This window comes from Pocillopora damicornis, chromosome 4 (genome assembly GCF_964200805.1).
Source record: "Pocillopora damicornis chromosome 4, jaPocDami1.2, whole genome shotgun sequence".
NCBI classification, from domain to species: Eukaryota; Metazoa; Cnidaria; class Anthozoa; order Scleractinia; family Pocilloporidae; genus Pocillopora; species Pocillopora damicornis.
This window is the reverse complement of record NC_142673.1, coordinates 5,625,778-5,645,585: the sequence shown is the minus strand read 5'-3', so window position 1 is coordinate 5,645,585 and position 19,808 is coordinate 5,625,778. Positions and strand designations below refer to the sequence as shown.

The following is a 19,808-nucleotide window of genomic DNA, read 5'->3' as shown; positions in this document are numbered from 1 at the left end:
TGATCAAATTTTTAAAAGGCATTGTTTAAACTAGTCTAATTAGATCTTTCAGATTTTTGCTAATGTTCAAGTTTGCTCATCAAAGAGATTCCCCTACATTTTTTGCAATCATTTCTCAGAAGCAGAACAACCTAAGTCTGAATTGCAAATGTGGTCCAATCCCTGAGTGTGAACTTTTTGTGTACAGAATTTATAAAAATATATTTTTTGCCATCTTTTGAGCATGAAATCTACAGAAAATTTCTCCCAATGCCTGCGACCCATTTCTAGCTAACAAGTGAAGACCAGCAAAAGTTATGTAGAGTGAAAAGAACTGCAGTGGCCATCTTGATAGAATTAATTGAGTAGGAACTGAGAAAAATGACCTCAAAGAGAATATGTTGCTGGTTAAACTAGACCATTCTCAAAACAATTGAATAAAGAGGGTAAGTTTCTAAAGAAACTGTGGTGCTGCATTGGTGGGAGAGTGTAACAGGGTAATTTAGTCTTATCAAGGAGTTGATAGTGCAAATTAGCCACCATAAAGAGTTTCAAAGCTGATGTTTCAAGCTTAGGCCCTTTGTCATCGTTCTGACAAATTGTGGTTACACATCAGATGTTCTTTGAAGTCCTTTTCCTTCTCAATGTCCTAGTGGGTTCCCTGGGGTTCAGGAGGAGCCAAAAATGCATGCATTAATGCCTTGGAACTTAGAAGTATGGCCAAACAAACTTTTGTAATGGTTCTTGCTCCAAGGGATTTTAATTTTTGTGTTGATTTTTTAAGCGATGTAATTCACGACCACCAGCTATCTCACTCTGTATTAGCTGATATTTGTACTTAAATCAGATACTCTTGTGATCAACACTTGTTATCAAAAGTGAACTGCAATGTTAATTACCTTGTATAATTTGTATTTTAAATAAAAGTAGGCAGATAAAAACACGATATTTTAGCAACTTGATGTCACTTAGTGAATGTAAAGAATTTTGATTGGATAATTATGTACATGGAAATCAAAGGGAGAAATTTTACAATACACATATTTATTTACAAGAGGTAGCTGTGGTGATGTTCTTTCAAGTAATGTATAGTAAGGGAACACACCTAAAAAGGGTTTTTTCTTAACCATGACCTTGGGTGAGCTAGGTAGAAAAGCAAGACATTGCTATTGAAGAAAATTATAAGATTAATTCTTGTAGTGCTTCAATACTCCTATTTACCAAGCTAATATTTTGCATTGTTTGCTCGGCAAAAAAAAAAAAAAACTGAAGCAGACTGACTTTCTCTACCTAGAATTCACCTCAAGAGTGTTCTCAGGGTATCCTATGCATGAGAATGAACTGTTTTCAAAAATATATCGAAACGGCTTTTAACTTTATTTCGTTTTCTTTTCTTAGTGTCAAATTTTCACTCTTCTTTTCACAACTTTCTCTATCTCAGCCAATCTTTTGTCCATATCGAGAAATAGTATGTCTATGAGACTATGTTTAAAACGCCAACTTAAACAGCTGAAAAATTTCAGCTTAAAAACATATGCTATGACACCTTCAGTTTCTTGGCATATTTTGAAAACTGTTCAGTTGCAAAAATGGCAACTTTCCAGCGTTTTTTCCCTTCCTATATGCAAATTCTAACGCTCTTCCCGCAAGCGAAACCGCTCTGCCTGTGTACACTTTTAAAGTAAAAGTGCCGAAGAGTGAGTTATTTGAGAAATTATTGACATTTAATCCTTCAGATGAAGCGATTTGAAGTATACGTGGCAGTTATACTTTTCTGCACGTAGGAATTGTTCCAAATGACAAAAATTGCATCACTTTTACCACAAACTTACAAGAACGTAAACTTTATTTACATCCAGCTTTTATTTGATTGGTTAGCTTCACAGGAGCAAAAAATATTCAAATGTAGATGCTGTAATTGGCTAGTTACTATCACATGACCACTATCCCGGATTGACAACATGAAACGCTTAGTTGAGCAAAAACCAAAACATTCGACTGTTGATAGAAAATATCTCAGAATCGTGTGCTAGTAAGTAGCGGCGTTTAGAGAAATCTCTTGTTTAAGTCGTCTTTTCATTATGTGATTAATTTTCTGGGGGAGTCATGGCTTCCAAAATGTCAGACGATTTTGAAAACGAGTGGACTTTTGTCGATAAGGATGGAAAAGTTGACATCGAGGTAAAGTGCATCTTCAGTTTCTTGTCGTTTTCAGCGAAAGAAATGTTCTGGTTTTCCACATTCTCGTGCTTAAAAACGAATATGTCTTCAGTTTAACTAGTCCTTCTACTTAGGTAAATTTGTGGAAATCGTCTAATCTAGGTGGGGTATATTCTAAATGCAAATGCTTCAACCGCCCAAAATTTTGGCGCCGGGATTTTCCGCCATTTGGAGTGTAAATTCAGGATGTTCGAAACCTGCATTAATTTAGGTGAATCGCAGCACAATATCGGGTATTAAAAAATTCCCCCGTGCATTAGCAACACTGCTAGTTAGACAAGCGTACTATTATTTTGGCTGTTTGTTTACAAAACGTCCCCAAGTCTCCATAAATTTGCATTTTGGACTTGTCGTATTTATCTTTTCTCCTGTCAACAATAACCACGTGATAACCACGTTCGTTTTACACCTGTGATTACATAAGCCGGGTGTTTATTATTAAACGTAAAAATGATAACAAATTTGTTGTACTCTCTACCTCCTTTTCTCAGCCCATTGCTGTTGTTACATTCAGCAGTCCGCACAGGGAGAAAAATTATGTTGCCGAGCAAACTGTAACTTTTGTTAAATAATTTTTTTGTCAAGGTCAAAGTTCTTCATTAAATTGGAGTGATTTTAATTTTAATAGAAATATCAAGGGAATTGTCAGCTTCATAATGTTGCCTTCTCACTATTTGGCTGATTTGATCTTAAGTTAGAAAATTTTTAGTGATACAGATTCTTATGTTGAAAATTCACTTTGGATAAGTAGAATTTCTATAATTTTGACTCAATTTATGTAAATAAAATTAATGTTGAATTCATCATTAGATGATCATCTTAATTTCAGATTTATTTGGCCACGAAATTTGTAGGTGCAGAGAAAGAAGAAAGAAGAAAGAAAAATAGAATGTTTACTTTAATTGATTGCTATAAGGAGTCATTGATTTTCAAGCTACCAGAGATTGTTTCAAGCATATTGAAAAAAACTGAGAAATGTGTTTCAATGCTAAGCAATTGCCTCCACCTAAGTTCTTGAAATCATTTTAAGTTACTAGCCATGCCTACTTAGGCAGAGAAGTTTTTTGACTTTATTTTTAATAATGATCTTAAAAATGTTTACTTTAAATTCCAAAATTACTGCAATACCTGATAGAAATAACAATATTTATAACAATTACTGTCATAAATACAGTAATTGTATGGATCCAATAGCATTTGGTGCTGATTCTGTTTGAAGAAATTATTGCTGGCCAAGCAATTTGTTTCTTTTAACCCTTTAACTCCCATGAGTGACCAGGACAAAATTTCTCCTTACAATATCAATACAATATCGACTAGATAGCTGATAAGAATAAAGAAAAATATCAATTTGTGTATAATTAGTTGATCCAATACTAAATTCTCCAAACTAACATTATAAGAATTGTATGATAAGACAGGAAGGAGAATAATAAATTTGATCTGGGAGTTAAAGGGTTAAATCTTAGTTTTTTTAGGGAGCTGTGAATGAAGAGCATTCTTTGTTTTTATATTTCCTTGCTTTAAAAGTTTTATTTGGTTTCCTTTGTTGAAATGTTTAGTACTTGAAAGAAACCATAAAAAAACGGCTTAATTCAGCCTATTTCTTTCTTTTTTTAAATTGAATTTGTTATTCATCTGTGTATTATCTTATTAAATTTGGCTAATGTCTTTTAAAATTTATTTATTGAATTAACCCTTTAACTCCCAGAAGTGATTACCATGTAACTTCTTCCTATAATATCCATTCATTATCCAGCAAACAAGTAGTGAGATTACTCAAACTTATCAGGTACAAGATATTGTCTTGATTGAACACCAAATTCTCCTAACCAATTTACGAGGAAATTTGTAGCAGCTAGAGGAGAGAATTAACAATCAGATCATGGGAGTTAAAGGGTTAAGAAACTTATACTAGTGTGCAGAAAAATGAAATTCTAGGAAACAAAATTTCAAAGCTAGATTTTGTTTTTTTCAGCCAAGGAAGAACTCTGTATCCTACTCCAAGTCACCTTCAAATACTGATGGGTTAGTTTCCACATTTGAGTCACCCAGTGCTACAGATGACAGTGAAGGAGAGGCAGAGTTTGAGGTCCTCAGTGGATTTCAGTGTCATCAACCACCAGTTGAAGAGAAGAACCTGGACTCTGATCTTGCAACAAAAACCAAAACCCAGAATGAATTACATCTTGGTCAAGAATCTGGGACAGGAGATGAGCTTTCGACAGTTCAACAAAGCTCTTGCCAGTGTGCTGCAGATGATGGTATTATGATCATTTCAAATCACTACTGTGTCGACCAGGATGTTTCTTCTGTGGAAGGCAATGATGATCAGTTGCCCTCTGAATTGGACATTGATCATGCAGGAAGTGTACATTCCCTCACTAAATCAACAGACAGTAATTGCTGTGTTTGGCAAGAACTTCCTCTGCTCTCGGAGAGTGGTTCTTTCTCCTTTGGTAATGATTCAAACAGTTCTGACGAAGATAATGCCATTGAGACAATCCCTGAACAAGATGAAAATGAAGACTATGAAGACCTTAGTCATGAAAATGAACCACATGATGAAATGGTTGTGTCCACAAGCAGCATTTTCTCATTTGATAGTGATTTATTTAATCCTAGTGATTTGGATGAAGACAATGAGGTTGAAAATGACAGTTCTGATTTAACAAAAGTGTCTGAACTCATTGATGAGGACAAAGGAAGAGATGAGGATGATGAACCAATGGAAGATCATACTGTGACAGAAGGAAGTGACAATTTCAATATCTTCCATGTTGATATTCCAACCTTGTTTGTAGTTCTGGGTGTAACAACTGCTCTGGGATTCAGTATTGGCTATGGTAAGGCAAGCTATTAAATGATAATGGCTCTTTAACTACTGTAATGAATGTATTTCAGAGAATGATAATTTTGCAAGGGTTTTGTTTGGAGGATTCCTTTTTTTAATGGAAACAAATTTTTTGGTAAACCCTTTTATCCTAAGAGTTAGGAGCATCTTATTCCTTCTTCTAATATCAAAAATTAAGGTCACACGAATAAAGGAAGTTATCACCAGCCAAAGAAGCTCTTGATCAATAAACAAATTCTCCTTGTAAGCAGCTGATCAAATGTATAGAGAACAGTAAGGAAAATGTGTGTAATGATGGTAGGTTGTAAAGAATGAAAGATGACTCTTTAATATTTCAGGTGGGAAACAAGTTTGGCATTAATGAAATATAAACTAGGAAAATGGCTAATGTTTTCAAATTTATGAAGAGTCTCTTGATTTGAGGTTCCACCCATGGCTAAGATAATGTTTTGAAAAATTCTGAGCTGTGATAGAGAGAGTGAGATCACTCCTATGTATTGAGCACTGTTTTACACTTAATATATGTATGTATATCAGCTATCTGACTGCTTGATTAGGTGTTATGAGATAAAATGTTTCACTTTTGGTTGTACCTGTGAGACAGCTTTAAAACATTACCACAACCAAAATAAAAAAAAAAAAAGATTTAGCTGATGGAAGGATACATATTGTTTTCATAAATTTATAAAGGTTCATATTCAATCTCCACTTATTGCTTAGGGTTGAGTGTTTTTATCAGCAACCGAGCCTTGGAGATGTCTGGGAGCATCAAGAGACCTGGGCCCAAGACAGCCTCTCTTCCACTAAACTCCGATCCCATGGAGCCCTTGGATGAAGTATCAGTTGATTTCCTAGATCAGCTGGAAATGTGGAAATTAGAAGAACGCCTTGAAACTCATGAAGAGTCAGAAAATGAAAAGGAAATAGATGATCTATTTGACACGAAAGCACTTCACGAAAAGCTCCAACTGAAACATTTCAAGCTCATGAGCGTGCACGAAAGTGTAAAACAGCGTTTGCGCATGAGCAAAGTCATGTCATGGTACTGGCGGCTGAAGTATGAGGAGGAGAAGTCTAATAAAGGAAGCAGAGAGTGGAGTAAGGCTTTACAAGAACAGCTCGAACAAACGGAGAGGCTCTACGAAAAGGAAAAACAAATTGCTGATCTCTGGCGCCGTATGAACGAGAACTCGAAGCTGAGAAAGGCTGTGGCTGGAGGCATCAAGATAGATACGTAAGTGCAGCTTAGCTGTGTTCAGTTGTCTTTGGAGGAATAGGGAAGGCGTGTCGATGTCAACTACTCAGTGTTTATTCAGCTCTGTGACCAGCGACTAGTAATGAGTTGTATTAAGCAAGACAGGAGTACATTTATATACAAAGGTCCAGTGTTGTCCAGGGTTTTTAGGAGAAAGTCATCAAGTAAATTTCTTTGCTCTCCAGACTTTTGGGCTTTTCACAAGGTGTATCAATAGAGCGCAATTCGAGAGAGTGTCGTAAAACTAAAGTGATCACGGCAGCCAATCAGAGCCCATATTTCAAGGAGCTAGCGAGAACCCAAAGTAAAAACAAGCTTAACTCTTTAACCCCTGAGAGTGACCAGCATCTAATTTCTCCCAACTATTTAACCCCTGCATCACACAGGAAGGTCATGAGAATAAAGGAAATGATCACTAACTAAATATTCTCTTGATTGATAAACAAATTCTCCTTGTCAGCACCTTAGGAATTGTGTAGAAACAGTATGGGGAATATGCATACTGATGTAAGGGTGTAAAGGGTTAATTATATTTGCGCAGTGTTGCTCTAACAAGGAAGCTACTTCAAAGGGTAACTGAATGATTCTGAAGTTGTCTTACGTTTATTGCAGGTACTGGAAGGATTATTTTCACCGTTGGAAAAGGAATGGGTTCAGAACCGTTAGCGTAAATACAAGTCAAAAGTTGTCAATTGAAACAGAAACGCCGGGACACGAAGACTCTGTAGGAACCATTGGTTACAAAGGACTAGATATTAAGTCTCAAGGTAGAACCAACGAGCATACGTGGGACAACGTCTGGACGGACTTTAGAAAACGTTGGACAGTAGATTCGCATTTCAAGGGAGAAACGGATGCTAGTTGTCAGTCAAAGACTGGAAAGTGCACTTATCCCAGTGAAAGGAAGGAGTTAAGTGTTCTCCCTGAGGACCACTCTGTAATGTCATACTCTGCTTCTGTTATTGAGAAATTCTTGGATAGAACAGCCAAAAAATCCGTGCGAGATCCGATAACAACCGATAAAAATTTTGAATATAAGAAAACTGAGAAGTCGCAGTCTTTAGACGGAGAAAGTAAAGGCCGCGATAGCCCCTCTGAAGAAATATGCAAAGATTTCCGTAAAATAAGTGTTCCTTTTGAAAATCCTCTATTTCCTAACGGAATTTCCCCTCTTGACCACGGAACTCCGGAGTATTATTCAAACATAGATTTAGAAAGAAATGCGAACACCTTATCCCCTACAGTAACAACGCAGCAAAGAGACCTCCAAGTTATTTCGTACGTAGACAGTACAAGTGATGGAAATTGGATTCACGACGACGAATCCTATGCTAAGGAAGCGCCTAGCATGCCAACTAAAGAAGATACTAAGTTACCAAGAAAATCGGAAGGAAATGTTGCGGGTTTTCATCTTGTAAAGTCATACGAAGCATCTGTTATGAAAAAAAGGGAAGAGGCCTCTAACGTCAAGAGAAAACGTCACAGTCGAAGTGGATACTTGAAGAAGAGAGGACAGGGAAACCGAACTTCTGTTCAATCAGATGGACACTTCCTCAGCAAAGAGAAGCAGCAGCTGAAAAATTTGACGCAGCTTCGTGGGCAAGAGATTCGCAAACAGAGGATTCTCCGGCGCGAGTTAAAAAAGAAAGAAAAGAAGGCTGAGCTGCGTGCTGAGGAGGCTGACCGCTTGGTGTCAGAGATGCGACGTGAAAGGCGCCGTTTGGAGAAAGAGAAGAAAAACCTGCGGCGCTCTTGGAAGGCACTTAAACGAGAGAAGAAAAGGATTTCTTCCGAAAAAGAACGTCATCGAAGGAACAGAACAGAGATGAACAATTTTTTTGTGGCACTGAAAAGAGAAAAGCAGAAATTGAAGAGAAAGAAAGTGGAGCTTAGGGAGAAAGTAAAAGAACTGTTGGCCAAAGAGAGGAAAAAATTGAAGCTTAAAGAGAAAACTTTAAGTGCAGAAAAGAAGAAGGAAGTGGAGCGCCTTAGGAACAAAATTGTTCAAGAGAAGAACAAGCTGCGGCAACAGAAAGAAGAACTGAAGTCCTTGAAGAAAGCGGCAAAAGAAGAGTATAAAAAATGGTTAAACGAGCTTCGTAACATAAAAAGACAGGAGAAGGAGAAACAAAACGAAAAGGCGAGGAAGAAACGAGAAAAAGCTGATAGGCAGCATAAAAAAGAATATGATTCTGTTGTCAAAGAGCAAGCCAAGTTCCAAGAAAAGCGGAGGAAAAAGGAAGAAAACGCTCGGCGTACAGTGGAGAGTAAAAAACTAAAAGATAAAGATGAACTAAGAAATGAATCTGTAGACGACAAAACTAATGGGCAAGATTTAAGAAAGACCGTGGAAAATGATGGAAGGGTACCCAAAGAAGTTGAGATTGAGGCTAAGGAGGAAGAAAACTTACGGAGCAAAGAGCTGCCCCGTAAGAGGAAAAATTTAGAAAGCAAGGAAAAGATTTGGAAGGTCAAAGAGGAGGGAAGGAAACGAACGGGAAAACGGGCCAACGAAAAACTGAGGATCAAAGTGGAAAAGGATGAGAAGAAAAGGAAGCGAAAAAAAGAATATGACTCTGTTATCGCTGAGCAAGTTGAATATGATAAAGAAAAACGGAGGGCAAAGGGAGAAGGTGCAAAGAGTAAATTTTCCAAAGGAGAATGGAAGATGCGGTCTGATAACGTGAAAAAAGAAGCGTCACGTCCAAAAAATACCAAGGAAAAAAGAAAAAGAAGCGATGGCGAGGGGTCCTTTAAAAAGCAGTTGGAGGGTATTCAGAAGTGGTTGTCCGATGTTCATAACAGTGCCATTGAACACCAACAAGGACAGGGTCATTGGCCATGGACTGATGGCGAAGTGTCTTTTAGGAAAAAGTTAGAAGATGTTGGAAAGTGGTTAAGTGATGTTCCCAAGAAAGCTCTTGAACAGCCAGGAAAAACGATCAATTGGCCGTGGAGTTTGATAAAGCCATATTTTGATGCTGGAAGCAATGAAGGAAAGACTTCTGGAACACACCACGACGCAGGAGATAGTAAAGAAAAAGAACTTAACATGCGTGATTTGAACTCGGCAAAGGCCAAGAGAACTAAAGACAGAGAGAAATCGACCGAAAGATGCGATTGGGAAAATGGAAGAGTCCAGGCAAAAGAAATATTTTCGAAGACTGAGAAGAAGGGAAATAAAAAAGAACGCAAGATGCCAGAAGAAGTTAAGAAGTCAGAAATAGCAGTGGTACCTGAGCATAAAGCGCTTGCTGGTTTTACAAACTTTACTTTCGACATGGATCTTATGTTGAGAATGTTGCTTAAGGGAGATGTTAAACCAAAACGCGCGGAAAAAACTTCGGATGATTCGGACAAAACCGCAGAGACGGCCTTCGTCATAGTTTCTGAAGAATCGACTTACGATGTTGGAAAGAAGAAGTCACGACAAGGTCCGAAGAGTTCCGTTAAGAAACCGAAGCGAACCGATGAAAAGCCGAAACGGCCACGTGATAATAGGTGGTGGAAGGATAGGAATAGGAATACTTTGAAGCGTGATGTTAAGTTACCGCAAGGTCCTATTTCTGGCGAAGATGGCCAAGTAAGGTCTGATTTTTCGTACGAAGAGGCGAATCATAGGAAAGTTTCCCTAGATACATCTTCATCCGAAGGCCCAATTCCACCAAAAGATATTGGGTTGTCAGTTGAAGAGTGGTTGGAAAAGAGATTTAATCTGCCAAAAAATTCTCAGGAGAAGTTATCCCCTCAAGGACCGATTTTGTCCGACGAAGTGTATCGCACTCAGTCAAGCAAAGGAAAGAAAAGAAAGAATAGGCGAAATACCGACATGCAAGAAGACAAAGTAAGCAATTCCGTTGATTCCGAGACAGTTGAGTCCGTTCCACCTCCTAATTGGTTATTTGAGCGCGCCAAAGGTCGCACCCATCAGCGGTCTGAGCCGTGGTATGAGCGCCGAGCAGAAGATCGAGATTTCCAACGAAGCACCGACAAATACGAGTCCTGGTTTCCTTGTGATACGAAGCGCAAGCCTTACAAAGGTCCATTAGATCCGTCGTGGTTTTTCGATCGAGCGCACGATCGTGCCTTTCAGAGGTTGAACAATGTACCTTGGTATACCCGGCGTGCAGAAGGACGTGAAACTGAGCGTCAGAAGGGCGAAGATTCGTGGTTCATAGAGCGCGGATATTACAGGAAGGACTCGCGTGATATAAGTTCCTGGTACGGCGATCAGAATTGGATGCCACAGGGACCTTCCATGGAGGAACATCGCTAACAAAATGAGGTCACTCATCTTTTCCTTAAATTTTTTTCCAAACATGTTGACAATATAAACAATATACGTTCTCAGTAAGGTTATCACAAATGCTTGTAACATTATTTGGCTAAATTTTCTGCGACAGAGCATTCCTTCCCCTCCCCGAGAATTTTCTGGTGTTTTATGGAATGGTTTGCCTTTTGAAGATTTACAATCATTTTTCGGTTAAAACTAAAATAGTGAGAAAGTGCTCAGCTCTATTTAAAGACCTGAACCTCAATTGACTCCTGGTAACTCGAATCTCCCGCTAATCTGAACCAAAATTTAATTTTCCTGAATTAGATGTACAGATTAATCGCAACTTATTACATTGAAAAACTCAAAACAAGTAGAGATCAAAATCCTGTCAACTCGGAAAGATTTTACCCTTCAGGTCCTGTACAATTTTACTCGCAATAACTCCGAATTCTGTCAAAGTGCGGTACAAAATTTTGTGAGATCTGTTGCTTGGTTTGGTGAAGAAAATCTTCCTCTATAATGAATATAAAATACCACCATTTTGTTTTTTACTTGAATTGAACTTGTAAGGTTAAGTAATTTTTGGTCCAAAATTTTCTCATTTGTTTTTTTTTTTTTTTCATACTCCGTATTTCTGATCTGATTCGAGTTATTGGGTCACCTATAGTATATAAATGTGCTTTATTAAAACACTAATAGTTGTTTTTAAAATGATTAGTGAACCATTAATGCGAAAAACGCAGGGTGAGGCGCGTAGGTAATCTTTGAATGTTGCAGAAAAGTTTATAATTATAGTTAATGAGTTGTATTATAGTCAGCAGGGTTACAAAACCAGCTTTTTGCTTTGATATTAGTTATTTCTAAGGAAGATATTTATCTAAAGACTTTCATTGTTACAACTTAGAGCTTTCAGATCCGATCGATGTTAAGTCACGATCTTTGAGAACAGTCATTTAAGTGTGGTTATTTCACAAAAAAATCTTGTTCAGTTTTCCATTGTGTTGTTCTTGCTGAAGAATTTGTCGCACTGTTTGTCTTTGGTGATTATGACAACGGCGCTTTAGCAGCGTGGCGTGTTTCTTAGAAGCGTGACTTATGTGTGACAGGTAGCGTGTCAGTTACTGGGCCTAAATGAGGAAACAGAGAATATTTTGACACCAGAAAATAAGTGGGAAATAGTAGCCAGAATACTTTTACATAAGAAAATAAGTGGGTAATGGTACCCAGCGGCTCAGTTAGTCTTTTTTTTCTTTCAAAATTTAACGGTTTGCGTTTGTAACGTGGGGTACTTATATCAGGTTAAATAGATTTTAAAAATACCATAAGATTCTATGCTATTCTTTATAATCTTCAACAAATCTGCCACCAATGATGTAAAAGAACTGAGAACACCCTTACTCACTCCAGAAAACTTGGAGTTTCCTCAAGTAGCTCTAAAAATTACAGGTCACCTTACGGCATCTTTGTTTTTTCTGTCGGTGTTGTTATCTCCGATCGTTCTCGTCGTCGTAAAACTTCTTCACATTAACCCCTGACGGATTCTTTTCGACCCTTTCAATGTCCTGCCAGTTACACTATTGTTTGCAAATGGTACGTGGTTTATTAAGGCCTTAATTTAAGTCAGTCGTAACGGGTTCTGTTTTGTATTTATTTCAATTTAAACTGGGGGATATTTGACCAATATCACCGTAAGTGCTTTCTAAGGGCTGATATATATTTAATATTATTATCAAACACAAGAGTGGAAGAGTATTCAAGAATTCCGATACACAATAAAGATTTTATTAAAAGGTGAATCGAATCTGTGCCTGGCAATCTACGTAGGAATCGACTCTCAACCCCTAAGTCTCTAGGAAAGATCATCATCTAATTTCTTCCAACAGTATCAACCCTGAATCAAACATTAAGGTACTGAGAATAAAGGAAATGATTGCGAATGCAAGGACTCGCATATTAGACAAATTCTACTTGTAATTTCCATGGGAAAAGCCCACGTCTATGATGTTGAGGTGAAAGGTGTTTAGTAAACACCTGCAAAGATTAACGACCCTGACTAACGCTCAAGCATGAATCAAGACGTAGAAGAAAATTACATAAATTTAATTGGTAGTCATGAGGTTATTATTGTCTAACAATTTCACAGCGGTACAAACAACTAAGACGTTACAATTGTCGGAAATGAAATTTGCGTGGTATTAAAGGTTTCTAATAAATTTCGATTTTTCTACGCAGCTACAATGAACAAAAATGAACTTCCCCCATGGTTGACGATGCGAAGGTCTCACGAACTTGATGGTTCTCACCCAAAAAGGAGGCATAAGCGCAAGTAAAAAATACTATCGCGGGAAGGTTAGAGAAGGGGAGGGGAAATCCCTTGCATAAATGTGATCGAGGGAATTTCAAACAAAGCTCTTAAAAGGTCGAGAAACATCGGCCGGCGATGTGACGCGATGCCTTTCATCATCTCTGCAACATAACTTTGTCCCCGTAACTCGATCACGGGAAGAACGTGAATCGCAGCGATTAGTTTTAGAAATAGTATCCACGAAGCACATTAAGGCGGAGACATGTAGCTACACCAGTGGTCATTGCTGAATAGAATATGCGCATGTTACGTGGTCTTGAGCAACAGAGCGGTCAAACGTCGGCCGCGCACTAGTTTCCCGCGCAAAATTTCGAAGGAAACATATAAGAAACAACCGCTGTTGCGCAAAATAAGCGACTTAAAATCGAAACGTTCATAGATACCTGTAAAAGGACCTAAAGTCGGGAAAAGAAAAACTCAAGTATTTTAAAAAACAAAGCTTACTCAAATACGGGTATCCTGTTACATACTATTCTGTTTCGAGCTTCACCGACAAACCCAGAGGACATTCTTACTCTAAGACGAACAAATAATAGAAGATTTCCGTTTATATCCATCTAGAAATTCAAATCTATGATTCCGGTTCCATTTCCGTGTTCTGATCCCCATCAAGCCCGTTTTCAGCGGGGCCTTGCTCTGAGGGCCGCGTTTCTGGTGTTTCATGTGCCCCTTCTCGCTTGATATCCTCCACCCGTGAAGCGGAGGTCGTTTCGTCTTCATGGAAGGTAGTCTCTGAATCTGCATCTCCTTCGTTGACAGAGATTGACAAGTCATTCTCTTTAATGCCTTTACTGACATTCGTATCTTGCGCTGTGGGAAAGTTTTCTCGATTTTTAGCTATATCGCCGCTATTTTCAAGATTCGTTGTTGTTTCAGCATTTTCCATCTCAATATCTTCCTCTCTGACATTCTTGTTCTCACAACCCATTCCTGCGCCATCAGCTGACTCCAAACTTCTGTCATCAGGTAACGAAACATCTACAGTTACGTCCACCTGATTATCAAACATTTCAATGTCATTTGCTTGCGCAGAAGAATCGTTCTCCACTCCAACATTTCCTGCTCTGCTGTCAGCGTCTTTGGCAGTCTCCACAACTTCATTAGATGGCGAGGGTTCCTCGATGACGGTTGTCTGGTCATCTATCAGGGAATAACAACATGTAATCAACATTCAAGGTGGACACTATGAGTTTAGTTTTCTGTGGTGGTTCTGAAAAATACCACGCTCACCCTAGAGTCTCTGTGGCTCAGTAGTAGAGCATCGGAGCGCGGAATCCAAAGGTCTGAGGTTCGATTCCTCTAAGGACCTATAATTTTTTCTTTGTCTCACGAAAAGTATTTGTCTTTGTGGGTTCACCAATTCCAGGGTTTCTTTGAAATCATCTTAATGACAGATGGTTTGTTAGCTAAGTTGGTAGAGCGCTGCACCGGCATCGCAGAGGTCATGGGTTCAAATCCCGTATGGGCCTAAATTCTTTTCCGGCCTTATTTTCACTACTACTTAGGTGGGATTTATACCTGCAAGGATCGCTTCCATATTCGTTTCTTCAACCGCAGTTCACATATATGATTTTCATACATCTTCAGTCATTTATTCACCACTTCGGCCTTTGATTTCGACTTTCTAGTGCCTGAACCAGAACGTTCTAACTGTAGTAAAATTCACTGGTATGTCCACAAACAGTATGGTATACTGTGACTTATCAAGAAAAAGTTGAAAATATTGGGATTCTAGACTTCTCTTGTTTGTTTGTTTGTTTGTTTGTCTATTTTTGAGGGTTTGGAATTTTTTCCAGAATTACCTCAGTCTGTGAAAAAAATACCCTCTGTCTGGGCCAATCAGCATTCAGTAATTTTCACGTGAGTGATAAGGTAGTTCATAACTTGATTTGAAATCCCTTCAAGAGTAACACTTACTTATTTGAGTGTTTCCATGAGCAGTCTGATTCTCCTGAGCAGCTCTGCGTTTTGCCAATGCCCTTTCTCTATTCAAACGCATCCGTTCTTGTTGTTCAGGAGTCAAAATGACCTTTAAGGCAGAAAATGAATAAGAAGTTTGCATTAAGCTAATGTGCATCAGCTGAAAAACAAAGCTGAGGAAAATTGTCATAATGAAAAACAATTCTTAACTTACCATCCCGTTTCTTGGCTCAACTTGTACACCAAATGATTGAACCTGAAATAATTAGAAAATGTTTCAAAAAAATGTTAATTACGTGTTGTAATTCATCCTTCGGAAAATGTACTTTTTGGGTAATGTACAGAATACATTATGGAGAATATGCAAACTGATGTTAGGGCATAAAGGTTTGACTTGTGGAGGAGATAAAAGATGACAAATTGACCTTCTATACATACATTGTTTGAAACAGGAGTAGCAGGAACTTGTGACTGTGTTCCATCACCCCTGGATACTACTAATAATAAAAGAATATTTTAATATCCAAATTATAGTCAGGTAGGCAAACTTTGTACTGAAGCCAAGTGGCACATCCAGCCAAAGCTTGTCCTGGTTTCCAGAGTTGAGTATCACTATTTCCAACCCCTTCTTCCCAGGTCAGTCCCTAACATTTCAACAGGCTTCCCTGATAGTTCACTGCTATTCATTTATATTCCTGGGTCCTGGGTGGAGAGAGGCATGGGGAGAGTAAAGTGTTTCACTGAAGAACAAAACATAATTAAACCCCCCCCCCCCCCCCCCGCCAGGTCTCGAACCCAGACTTCTCTCCCCAGAGCCCAGTGCACTAACCACCCAAACACTTTGTCTCCCACTGACAAATTAAAACATGACAATAATTAGAAAGTTTTATGTATCATCCAGAATAATCAATTTCTGACTTGTCTGAAGCAGATATTTAGCTTTGTCACACAACACAGGAGAGTATGAGCTGTGTGACAAGACTGAGCTATAACCATAAAGGAGATCAGAGTAAAAGTCCTTGGGCAAAACATGTTAATTCCTTGGTAGAGGAATATTGAATAAAGTGTTTAGTACAAGGTAATAATGCTCATACCGCTCTCTTGTGCATCAACCTCTGTATCTGATTTTTCTCCATCATCAATTGTGTCATGTTCACCTCGCCTGACTCTCTTGATACAGTTCTACAGTTAATGACAAAACATGTTCCTTTTGATAAATCAGCAACTCAGATGAATAAGCTCTTGATTGTTAAACAAACTCTCCTTGTCAGAACCACAAGTACTGTACAGAGAACAGTGTGGAGACTATGCATAACTGTGATCACCAAAACCCTAGTTGTGAAAACCTCACCAGTCAAAAAGCATGTAGACATACCATTGGTTTGTACTGAACATTTCAATAGCTAGATTAAAAAAGTACTGCAATCTATCGTATCAGTTTTGCACTCTGATTAATTTTAATGATCTAAGTATCCCTGGTACCATTTGAAAGACAGACTTACCAGTAAGTATTGTTACTTGGTAAGAGGGAGGGTGGTTTGCATTAAAGGTTGGCTGCTATTTCCAATTCATTAAGGTTACATACCAGCACAACCTCTGACCTGTGACCTCATATTCCCATTTCAAATGTGGGAAGATTTAACGACAAGATAAAGATGAACTTTTCTTCTGATCCTGGAAAGTGAGACTATATTTATAAATTCTTACTTGAACTAGCTTTTTACTGCCCAACTTTTCCACTTGATCAACAACATCTGCAAAGAGAAACTTGGGAAACAAGCGATGTGCCCAGTATTCATAACGCTGCAACAGTAGCTTCAGATCCGAGGCCTGAAAGAACCAAGGGCTCTAAGTTGACTAAAATAAACTTGCTCATAGTTTAAAGGTAAAAGATGAAGTCTGTACTCAAGCCAAGTGGCTCATCCAGCTGAAACTTATTCTAGTCTCCTTAGCATGAAGCCACTGGGAGTATCACTACTCCCTCCTAGATGGGATGCCAGTCCATGCAAGGTTACCCCCTGACAATTCCCTGATACCCATTTATTCTCTTGGGCAGAGAGAGGAACTGTGAAAGTAAAAGGGTTTGACTTAAGAACAGAACATAATGACTCAGCAAGGTCTGAAACCCAAGCCTCTTGACCTCAAGTCCAACACACAAACCATTTGGCCAATGCCTCCCACTTTATAGTTTATACTGACTAGTTTTTTCTCAAAGAAAATTGATATTCATCTTGTCACAAGCAAGGAACAAAGAAAAAAAAATTAAATTTCTATGAGGAATCATCCTAGCATTTCTGCACTCAATGCTCCAATACTCTACCACTCTAGCAGATCATAAGTTTACAGATCATGTGTACCTCATGACCTTCCCCTTTGAACTTGACTCCATCACAAAGGTAGGTTAAAGCTGGAAGACCACGGTCACTGCACAACCTGTGAAGAAAAAATTGATATTTGTTAGGCTCCAATAAAAATCCAAAATTAACAGCCACAAAGGTTGAAATGTTTTGTTTCCTCTGGTAGAGGTTACTTAGAAGATTTCCATAATTATTAAATCAAAAACAAATAATAACCCTTTAAACTGCAAGAGTGACCAGCATCTTGTTTTGCCTTTCAGTATGCTGGCTCATGCATTAAGATCATGAGAATAAATGAAATGATTGTTAATCTGAGAAGCTCTTTGATTGTTCAAAAAATTCTCCTTGTCAGTACCCATGGAAATGTATTAGTTTTCTGTTTCTGATTTCATTCAGTTAAACACAGTTTAACTTTGCCAGTGTGGATGGGGTATTTGTCACTCATGGCCATATACACTAGTGTGTATAAGTTCTTTATCTGTCTGTACATGTTACACCTAAGATTCGTCTTTACACATGTAAAATGTTGTTGAGTTTTGCCATACTCTGCATACTGCGTTCTTCAAAAGGTCACTTGCAGCACATAAAGGCAATCAAATTGTGACAATTCGGTTATCAAATAAATCAAGTTTCAAGTTCCTTAGCTCTACAATGCAAAATTCACAATTTTATGTCATACAAAATCAGTTCTTCAATCTTCTGCTTTATATGTAGTGGGATACTACAAGGGGTTAATGAAAAAAAAATTGAACTACATTCATTCATGCTCCATGTCTTCATATTGCCTTAGCTCCAATTAATTATCGGCGTATCGTATTTCTATTCTGAGATACTTGTCAAATATTTCAGATATCAAAGACATATTATGAGCATTTTACAAGAGCGTGGGTCAAATGAAATAATCCGAGAGCCCTGTGAGAATTCGATCCTGGTCAATTGCGATTTCACGGTGGGCTGATCTATTAACGGAATTGCAAAGAAATTGATGGCGAGTCAATCTATTCTCTTTGTTAATTTTAGTGTATTTTTTCTACCTGATTTCGTCTAGCTTCGGCCTCGGCGATCTCTTTACTTTCCGCTTCGCGTTTGACTCTTTCTTGCCTCCTTCCCCTTCATCCGGCTGATCTCCATCTGCGTCGCCATTTTGGTTCATTTCGTCTTCGTCGCGATGAGGAGAAAGCGGTGGTAAAGGAGGTGGCAAATCAAAAGGATCATCTTCATCAAATGGAGCAGGTTCGTCTCTTGCAGATTCATCGACCACAGAAGAAATCGCTGCTGCAGACGACATTTTTTTCTCTTCCGAACAACCGATCAGCCAGAAGCACAACCTTTATTATAATAGTTCCCGCCAAAATTGTGATCCGCTGACCGGGTAAACCTCTCATGTCGCCCGAAAGTCATCTCACCTGAAGTAGTAACTATCTCCTGGGAGCGTTAGTCATTTCGCCCCAAGTCCCGAGTAATGTCGCCGAAGGCCTTATTGTGAGTTAACAAAAGAAAAAACTTACGTTTAGGATCAGGCTTATACGCTTAAAATTTGCTGAGAAATCTTTATCACTCAAATAGCGGTGTTCATTTCCACAATAATCTCAATGTCGGTTTGCCTGAGTTCCATGAAAGAAATCGAATCGAAAAGAACCAAAGATTCGTATCGAACACGACCTTCGTTGGAGACCATGAAGAATTTGACTACACAGAAAACGTTTAAATGGTGTGAATTGAAATACGTGACCACAATTACATCAAATCCGTGTACACCGAGACAACAGTATTCTCTATATGTTACAGTGACGACTCTAGAAGCGTCGCTCGTTTCTAACCACCAATTACAAGTAAGGGCCTGTTTACACGGAGGTGGGGGACCCCAGGTAGGTGAGGTAGCCCGTGGTCGAAAAATAAAACGCGTTTACATGCAATCTTACAACCCTGGGGTGCTGGGGCGAGGTTTCTCGAGGTTGTTGTTGCGCTTACAATTAAAGAGTTTTAGCAGAGGCCCCCAAGCTCACATCTCGAAAAAGACGAAAGACTAATTCTCGGACACACATGTATTTATTCATGAAAGTGTCACGCGTTGTGTTACGCGGTGTTTGCTTTCGCGAGGAACTGTTGACTTACTACGTTATACGGAATAGTTTGGGAAACCAAGTATGGTCGATTTACAACGCTAAATATTCCGAAATGTGAACACTTTACACTCCCTGTGTGTCCGTTGCAGTTTTCTGGTGATTTCTGCCATGAGACGGCTAGGATCGGGTCGGTGGGTTACCCCACCTTGCATTGACACGTTTACATGGCAAATTGTCACCCCGGCTGACAGGGTTACCCTACCTGGCAGACTGGGCAACCCGCCCAGGCGGGTCACTCCACCTATCATGTAAATGTGATCAAAATAAAATAAGAAATTATATGAACAGGCGGGTTACCTCACCTACCTGGGGTCCCCCACCTCCATGTAAACAAGCCCTAAACTGTTGTTCGTTTCTAAAGACCAAAAGTTCCAAAAGCTGTCTTGAAGGCTAGCAGCAGCTAATTTACCGATCTAGAAGACTTTTCTCTTCAGATCTACGCAAGGCTTTGGAGAT

General features: G+C 38.7%; 2 protein-coding genes across 3 annotated transcripts; one reads left to right on the top strand and one right to left on the bottom strand.

Annotated features, from left to right (window-relative positions):
• Window positions 1–1,599: 1,599 nt before the first annotated feature.
• Window positions 1,600–12,385, top strand: LOC113684015 (uncharacterized). Its single transcript, XM_027201317.2, has 4 exons — window positions 1,600–2,160; window positions 4,178–5,045; window positions 5,774–6,287; window positions 6,921–12,385. Exons 1-4 carry the CDS (start codon window positions 2,086–2,088, stop codon window positions 10,582–10,584), a joined length of 5,121 nt encoding a protein of 1,706 aa, XP_027057118.2. The 5' UTR covers window positions 1,600–2,085; the 3' UTR covers window positions 10,585–12,385.
• Window positions 12,386–12,668: 283 nt separating this feature from the next.
• LOC113684016 (uncharacterized) lies at window positions 12,669–18,596 on the bottom strand. Of its 2 annotated transcripts, none has more exons than XM_027201319.2 (8): window positions 18,261–18,596; window positions 17,227–17,302; window positions 16,577–16,699; window positions 15,964–16,051; window positions 15,308–15,366; window positions 15,084–15,125; window positions 14,867–14,978; window positions 12,669–14,089 (listed from the first exon to the last, which is right to left on the bottom strand). In XM_027201319.2, the coding sequence occupies exons 1-8, from the start codon at window positions 18,512–18,514 to the stop codon at window positions 13,521–13,523; spliced, it is 1,323 nt and encodes a 440-aa protein (XP_027057120.2). In that variant the 5' UTR covers window positions 18,515–18,596; the 3' UTR covers window positions 12,669–13,520. The 2 variants fall into 2 exon arrangements, with proteins under 2 accessions (XP_027057120.2, XP_089059483.1); XM_089203357.1 differs by having other exon boundaries at window positions 15,308–15,363; window positions 18,261–18,592.
• Window positions 18,597–19,808: the final 1,212 nt, after the last annotated feature.

What these genes read in the sequence shown, in the direction of transcription:
- LOC113684016 (XM_027201319.2), bottom strand. Translation starts at nt 18,514, where the DNA reads ATGTCGTCTGCAGCAGCGATTTCTTCTGTGGTCGATGAATCTGCAAGA. An exon ending in GGTTGATGCACAAGAGAGCG is followed by an intron (nt 15,367 to 15,963) that starts GTATGAGCATTA and finishes TTTTATTATTAG; the next exon opens with TAGTATCCAGGGGTGATGGA. An exon ending in CTACTCCTGTTTCAAACAAT is followed by an intron (nt 15,126 to 15,307) that starts GTATGTATAGAA and finishes TAATTATTTCAG; the next exon opens with GTTCAATCATTTGGTGTACA.
- LOC113684015 (XM_027201317.2), top strand. Translation starts at nt 2,086, where the DNA reads ATGGCTTCCAAAATGTCAGACGATTTTGAAAACGAGTGGACTTTTGTC. An exon ending in ATGGAAAAGTTGACATCGAG is followed by an intron (nt 2,161 to 4,177) that starts GTAAAGTGCATC and finishes TGTTTTTTTCAG; the next exon opens with CCAAGGAAGAACTCTGTATC. An exon ending in GGAGGCATCAAGATAGATAC is followed by an intron (nt 6,288 to 6,920) that starts GTAAGTGCAGCT and finishes CGTTTATTGCAG; the next exon opens with GTACTGGAAGGATTATTTTC.